Source organism: Lathamus discolor, chromosome 6 (genome assembly GCF_037157495.1).
Source record: "Lathamus discolor isolate bLatDis1 chromosome 6, bLatDis1.hap1, whole genome shotgun sequence".
Classification (NCBI taxonomy): Eukaryota; Metazoa; Chordata; class Aves; order Psittaciformes; family Psittacidae; genus Lathamus; species Lathamus discolor.
Window position 1 is genome coordinate 15,945,418 of NC_088889.1, and position 6,368 is coordinate 15,951,785.

The window sequence follows — 6,368 nt, forward strand, 5'->3', positions numbered from 1 at the left end:
CTTTTGACAGAGGCCTGCAGGGACAGGACAAGGGGAATGGCTTTAAACAGACAGGGGAGATTTAGATTAGATATAAGGAAGCTCTTCCCTGTGAGGGTGCTGAGGCCCTGACACAGGGTGCCCAGAGAAGCTGTGGCTGCCCCATCCCTGGCAGCGCTCAAGGCCAGGCTGGACGGGGCTTGGAGCAGCCTGGCCTGGTGGAAGGTGTCCCTGCCCGTGGCAGCCTCTGGGGCTGGATGATCCCGCAAGCCCCACGGGTGCTGCGACTTGCGGCAGGCGCTGGCTCTGCCAGGGCAGGGACCGGGAGAGCTCCGCGGTGCGAGCGGGCACCCACTGGGGGCGCGGACAGGGCGAAGCTCCAGCCCCTGGCCCGGCGCCGCGCAGGGATCGCTCCGCTGCCCCCGAGCCGCGGGCCCTGCCCCGGGGGAGCGGCCGCGCCCGCTGCCCGCCCCGTGCCCGCCCCGAGCGGGCGGGTCCCGCCGCCCGGTGCGATCGAGCGGGGCAGCCGGCGGTGCCGCACGGTGAGCGGGGGGCTCCGCGCACGGGGCCCGCGGGGAAGGGGCGGGGGGCCCGCGGGTGAGCTGGCAGGGAAAGCGCTGGGGCTGCGCTAAGCCGCCCGGTGCGGGGCAGCGGGAGCTGGGACGCGCCGGGGCTCCGCGGGTAGCGGCAGCGTCGGAAGCGCTTGGTGGGTTTGGGGGTGCTGGGGGTGACTGCGGGCCGTTATGGTACTGTAAGGGTGGTTGGAGCTCGTGGGGCGCCCTGTCTGTACCGCACAACACGTGCGGGGGCAGCACTGGTGCACGGGGGGCTGAAGACACCCAGGAAGTCACTGCAGAAATAGCACCGATGGGAAGAAATCTTGTGTTCCTGCCCCAAAGAGGTGTTCTTCACACTTTGAGTGAACACAGGAAATACCTGCGGGGCGTTGTAGGCGTCTGTGCTGGGGCGTTCCTTGCAGCTGAGCTGCCGTGGGGACACCAAGTGGCATGGACAGCAGCCCAAATGCTGCTGGAAATGCACCTTTGAGGTGCTGCCGTCCTGTGCTCACAAGAGCCCGGTGGTGAGCACTGCGGAGCTGCAGCGCAGCAGTGACAGCGGGGGACGAGGGTGGCTCCCCGGGCCCCGAGCTCGGCCCTGCTGTCTGGGGGCAGAGGGCTCTCAAATCCTCAGTGACAAACATCAAACTGGGAACGCTGGTCCTGGTGCAGAGACAGGAGCCTCCTGCCAGGCGAATTGCTTATTGCATGGGGCCGAAGCCATAGGAAATGTGGGTACGGGAACAAAATTGCTTCTGCTTGAGGTATTGCGGGGAGAGCAAGGGAGAGCAGGCAGGGGAGGACCCCTGTCCGCAGCCTTATTACACGGCTGCATAGCCGTGGCTCGGCCGGACCCAGTCCCGGGGAGCCTGCAGGAGCTCTGTGCGCACCCTCGGCTTTGCCCTGTGCACAGATGGCAAGCTCAAGGGCTTACAGAAAACCCCAGAAGGCAAATAGTAGCTTTGAGAGATACGGGGTGTTCACACAGTTCAAACAGACGCTGCTTGAAGGCCAGCTGGAAACCCCTGTGGGCTCAGGAGTGTGAAGGTTTGGCCAGGGAGAGGGGTTGGCTGTTGCTTGTGAAACCCTGGGGCTCTGTCACTCCTGACTTGCTGCCACCTTCCTGCATCTGGATGCTTCTTTCAGAGAGAATTTTCCTTCTGTTTTCGGTTTGGAATTTTCCTTTTCTCTCCCGGTTTCTGCCTCTCCGGGTTTTTTCCCTCCCTCTTCCTTCTTCCTCCATGAATGCTCTCTTTGACGGGAGGAATCCAGCGGGCAGGCATGGTCCAGCCCTGGTGCAGTGGAGCGGCTCGGCCTGAGCTCATACAACTTGTAAAGCGGCTTTTACGCACCGGTCCGGAGCGGTGGGTGGCACGTGTGTCCCTCTGGGGCACACGGGGGAGAAAGGGGACCTGCACACTTCTTGTGCCTTTCCAAGCCTGCTGGGAGCCTCCATCCTGCGTGTCATGGGGTGTCTGCGTGTTCCCCGGTGTGCCGTGCTGAGTTTGTACCCCCATGCAGCCGTTGTGGCCCCCACGGGGATTTTTGTTTAGGCTTTAACTGAAGCCCTTTCTGGGACGATGCTGTGGGGAATGGGGAAGTGGATAATGCCGGCTGTGGGTGCACGGGTCAGAGCTGCTCCCATGACATGGTGGGCACTGATACCACGTTACTCATCGCACCAAGCCGCTCTGCTCCTTCACGTGCTGTGTCGGGGGCAGAGCGTCGTCACCTTCCCTTGCACGGAGCCTGCGTGTGCCACCCAGAGCCCTGCGCAGGGAGCCCGCAGCCAGGGCAGGGAGGTGGCCGCGTCCCCCGCCTGCTGCTGTCACCTCTCAGAAGGGGCCTGGTTGGCAGGGCCTTGCCTGCCCTCAGTGCAGCTCAGGGGGTCAGGTGCTGGTGAGCGCTGTAAGGCCACCGACGGCACCCACAACCCCCAGCAGCCCAGTTCATCCAGAGGGTGTTCGCGCCGGATTCACCCCTGGGGCCGTTCGGCTGCTCATGGTGGTGACCGTTTCTCCTGCAGAGATCACAGGAGGGTTTGTTCCGTGGTGCTGGAGCCATCGGTTCTGCCTGGCAGGTGCGTGATGGGGACTGGCCATGTTCCAGCCGGTTGCTGCGGAGAACTGTAGCTCTTCACTAAAATCTGTTTTCAGGTGATGCACGTTAAAAATGGCTTTGTCTTTTTGTTTCAGGAGCCATGTCAGACGGTTTCTCTGTAAGTATGGAATTCTTTAAAACAACGCGGGGGCTCTGAGTGTTGCCTCGCCTTGCAGCGGGGACCTTTGGCTGGGGTGGGGACGTGTCTTTGTTAACCTGCCAGCCCCCAAATCCACCCCTGTTACATTGGTGTTTCCTGGAAACCCGTGCCCAGGCACTCACCCCAGCCAGCTGCTGGGCAGTGGTTGAGCTCTCACCACTGGTGCATGCTGTAGGCTATGAGAGATGGGTGCTGGAGGGCTCAACCTGACCCCAGGACTCACATCACCCCCCTGTCGCTCCTCCTCTCCCCTCTGTCCACAGTTAGCTGATGCCTTGTCCACCGGCAACAACCCGAACCCCTCTGCTTCCCAGCCCCAAGGCTGGCCCTCCTGGGGGAACCAGCCACCGCCTCCCGGAGGGGTCCCAGCCTACCCCCACCCTCCAGGACTCTATCCTGGAGCACCAGGACCCTATCCTGGAGGACCAGGGCCCTATCCTGGAGGACCAGGGCCATATCCCAGAGGACCACCAGGACATGGACCAGGACCAGGGCCGTACCCTGCCCCAGGACAACCACTCAGTGGCCCTGGATTTGGGCCCCCTCATCCACACGGCGGACCGGCTCCTCCAATGGTAACAGCTCCATTGTTTTACAAGGGTTTCTGCATCTTTGCTGCTGAGTGAGTTTTGTTTGTCCATAGGAGGGATGTGGGGCTGGCTGTCCCAGGGAGGTGGTATGGGTGGCCACTGTCTCATGGGATTGTCACACCACGAGCCAGCCTGTGCCAAGCTTTTGGCTTTTAACACGTTTTCTGCTAACAGCCATCTCCCTTGTCTCCCAGACAGTCCCCTTTGAGCTGTTCCTGCAGGCGGGACTCAGCCCTCGGATGCTCATAACCATCACAGGGTCCGTCAACCCCAGTCCAAGCAGGTACCAAGGGCTGTCAAGCACCAAAGGCAGGGGGAGGGTTCTGTGGGGCGCTGCCAGATGGAACGCAGCAGCTGGAATTTGCTTTCCATTCCTGAATCACACCCACCTGGTGTAAGATCAAATATTACACACAATAAATACGTAAATGTCCTGTTACTGCCCAAAAGGGTCTGTGGGGTTTTTTCCTGCCTTTTTGCTGCCATTTCTGTCAAGCCCAGGGCTTTTGTAGAAAAAAGCAGCGAACCTGTTACTGTCTTTGCAGGTTTTCACTGGATTTCAAGAAAGGGAATGACATTGCCTTCCACTTCAATCCCCGCTTCAATGAAGACCACAGGAAAGTCATCGTCTGCAATTCGATGTTCCACAATCACTGGGGAAAAGAGGAGAGGACAGCTCCAAGGTTTCCATTTGAAGCTGGAAAACCCTTCAAGGTGACAGAAACATCCCCAGCTGGGTCTCTGTGTCTCAACAGCACCTGCATCAGGCGCTGGGGAATTTGGTCAGGGCTCTGTAATAACACTTGTGGCTAAGGACCTTGATGCTTTTGCATCAGCTCTCAGAGGTGCCTTTAGGGCAGTCGCCCGGTGTTCACTGGCTGTCCAGCACAGTGGGCTCTATGGCACTGCCACTTCTAACCCCTCCTGCAGGTCCAGGTGCCCTGGGTATAACTTCTCCCCACTTCCGTTATTCCTGTTTATTATTAGAGCCTCATTATTTATACTGCTGTCGGTCTGTAAGGCATTTTCCCTGACAGCACCCAAGCTCTCTTTGTGAGCTTTTCCCTCCTGCAGAATAGGTTCAGATTTGGTGCGAATGCAGCTCTCACTGTGTGGAGAACCACTTATTGAAAGCAGTTTGTCCTGGGTTTAACTGGACACAGTTATAGTCACGAGGAGACAAACTCAGGGCTAAACCATGGAGGAGGAAGAGCACGGCAGGGCTTTGGGGAAGGCAAAGGTCACCAGTGGTGTTTGCAGCTACAGATTGCCGCACCAGCTCATCCTGGGCTGGACTCAGCTAGAAGCAGCAGCCATTAGGCAGTGCCAGCCTGCTCAAGCCTGTGCCTTAAAACAAATCCAATGGTTATCTTTTGGCTGATATGCGGGTTTTATTTCAGCTCCAGATCCTCTGCGAGGCAGATCACTTCAAGGTAGCAGTCAATGATGCTCACTTGCTGCAGTACAGCTTCCGTGAGAAGAGGCTGAATGAGATCACCAAACTCTGCATTGCTGGAGACATCACTCTCACCAGCGTCACGCCAACCATGATATAACTGCGGTGGTGCAGTTTTAATGCAAACTTGATGCTTTTAATATGGCTGTAACCAAAAGTGCCTTCTTACATGAATAATCTGAGGTAATAAAACATACTTTCACAAGTAAAATTTGTGTTTGGTAAGGTGTCAAAAGGCAAAGTATCTTTCAGCAAGCTGGGTTCAAAGGTGGAAGTATCTGAATTCTTGCTGTAGACACAGCCCATCACTTTGGCAGAGGATGACGGCTCAGAACCACTTGATTTGCTGCCCTGTATCCTGGGCTGCATCAAGAGGAGCGTGACCAGCAGGTTGAAGGTGATCCTGCCCCTCTACTCTGCTCTTGTGAGACCTCACCTGGAGTATTGTGTGCAGTTCTGGTGTCCTCAACACAAAAAGGACATGGAACTGCTGGAACAAGTCCAGAGGAGGGCCACGAGGATGATCAGGGGACTGGAGCACCTCCCGTATGAAGATAGGCTGAGGAAGTTGGGGCTGTTCAGCCTGGAGAAGGCTGCGTGGAGACCTCATAGCAACCTTCCAGCATCTGAAGGGGGGCTACAGGGATGCTGGAGGTGGATTATTCATTAGGGACTGTAGTGACAGGACAAGGTGTAACAGGTTCAAACTTAAACAGGGGAAGTTTAGACTGGATATAAGGAAGAAGTTCTTTACTGTAAGGGTGGTGAGGCACTGGAATGGGTTGCACAGGGAAGTTGTGAATACTCCACCCCTGGCAGTGTTCAAGGCCAGGTTGGACACAGTCATGGGCAACATGGTTCAGTATGTGGTGCCCCTGGCCATGGCAGGGGGGTTGGAACTGGATATAAGGTCCTTTCGAACACTAACTCTTCTATGATTCAGTGATTTGCATGGAGAATACTCAGGAAAGTAGCCTGTGGTGTTCTGCTGCTGAACCTGTGAGCTCAGGCAGCAATCTTCAAACCCATCTTCTGCAAGCACCAGCTAGCAGGTGGTCATTTGATGTTTTTAGCCTCAGTGGCTCTGGTAGGTAGAGCCGTTACTCCTTTTCCACTAAAGGAATCAAAGTGGTGCAGCAAAGGACTGAAGTTCCCTCCCCCCACCCCAGGGAGAAGGAGGTGCACAATCAGGCTGTGAATGGCTGCTGCGTAACTCACAGAGGTACCACCTTGCTGGAGTTGTCCTCTTAAACATTGGAAAACAGGGAAAGCTCGAGAGCCTCTGAGCCTGAGCAGAGTGAGGTACTTCAGAAAGGGGTTCAGAGCTAGAGGAAGCAAAACTCGCTCCTAGACCATGGCTAGAAAAGTTACACCACTCCTCCATTTCGAAGGCACATTCTGCTCATTGGGTGGCCCAGTTCAATGTGCCACGCTTCCTTCTCAAGGGAGATCTAAGTTGTACAAGTGTTACATGCTCCATGGAATAGGTCATGAGCCTTGGGCTTTTCTCCCTTGATCACTTCCGT

General features: G+C 56.9%; 1 protein-coding gene across 3 annotated transcripts; it reads left to right on the forward strand.

Annotated features, from left to right (window-relative positions):
* Nucleotides 1-442: 442 nt before the first annotated feature.
* On the forward strand, nucleotides 443-5,053 carry LGALS3 (galectin 3). 3 transcript variants are annotated; one of them, XM_065683882.1, is made up of 7 exons: nucleotides 453-521; nucleotides 2,563-2,616; nucleotides 2,732-2,754; nucleotides 3,060-3,371; nucleotides 3,581-3,669; nucleotides 3,932-4,100; nucleotides 4,787-5,053. In XM_065683882.1, exons 3-7 carry the CDS (start codon nucleotides 2,737-2,739, stop codon nucleotides 4,940-4,942), a joined length of 744 nt encoding a protein of 247 aa, XP_065539954.1. In that variant the 5' UTR covers nucleotides 453-521; nucleotides 2,563-2,616; nucleotides 2,732-2,736; the 3' UTR covers nucleotides 4,943-5,053. The 3 variants fall into 3 exon arrangements, with proteins under 3 accessions (XP_065539955.1, XP_065539954.1, XP_065539953.1); XM_065683883.1 differs by lacking the exon at nucleotides 2,563-2,616 and having other exon boundaries at nucleotides 443-521; XM_065683881.1 differs by lacking the exon at nucleotides 453-521 and having other exon boundaries at nucleotides 767-2,616.
* Nucleotides 5,054-6,368: the final 1,315 nt, after the last annotated feature.

Coding starts and splice junctions, on each gene's coding strand:
- LGALS3 (XM_065683881.1), top strand. CDS start 2,538: ATGGTGGTGACCGTTTCTCCTGCAGAGATCACAGGAGGGTTTGTTCCG. Junction 2,617..2,731: donor CCATCGGTTCTGCCTGGCAG/GTGCGTGATGGG, acceptor TTTTTGTTTCAG/GAGCCATGTCAGACGGTTTC. Junction 3,372..3,580: donor GCGGACCGGCTCCTCCAATG/GTAACAGCTCCA, acceptor CTTGTCTCCCAG/ACAGTCCCCTTTGAGCTGTT.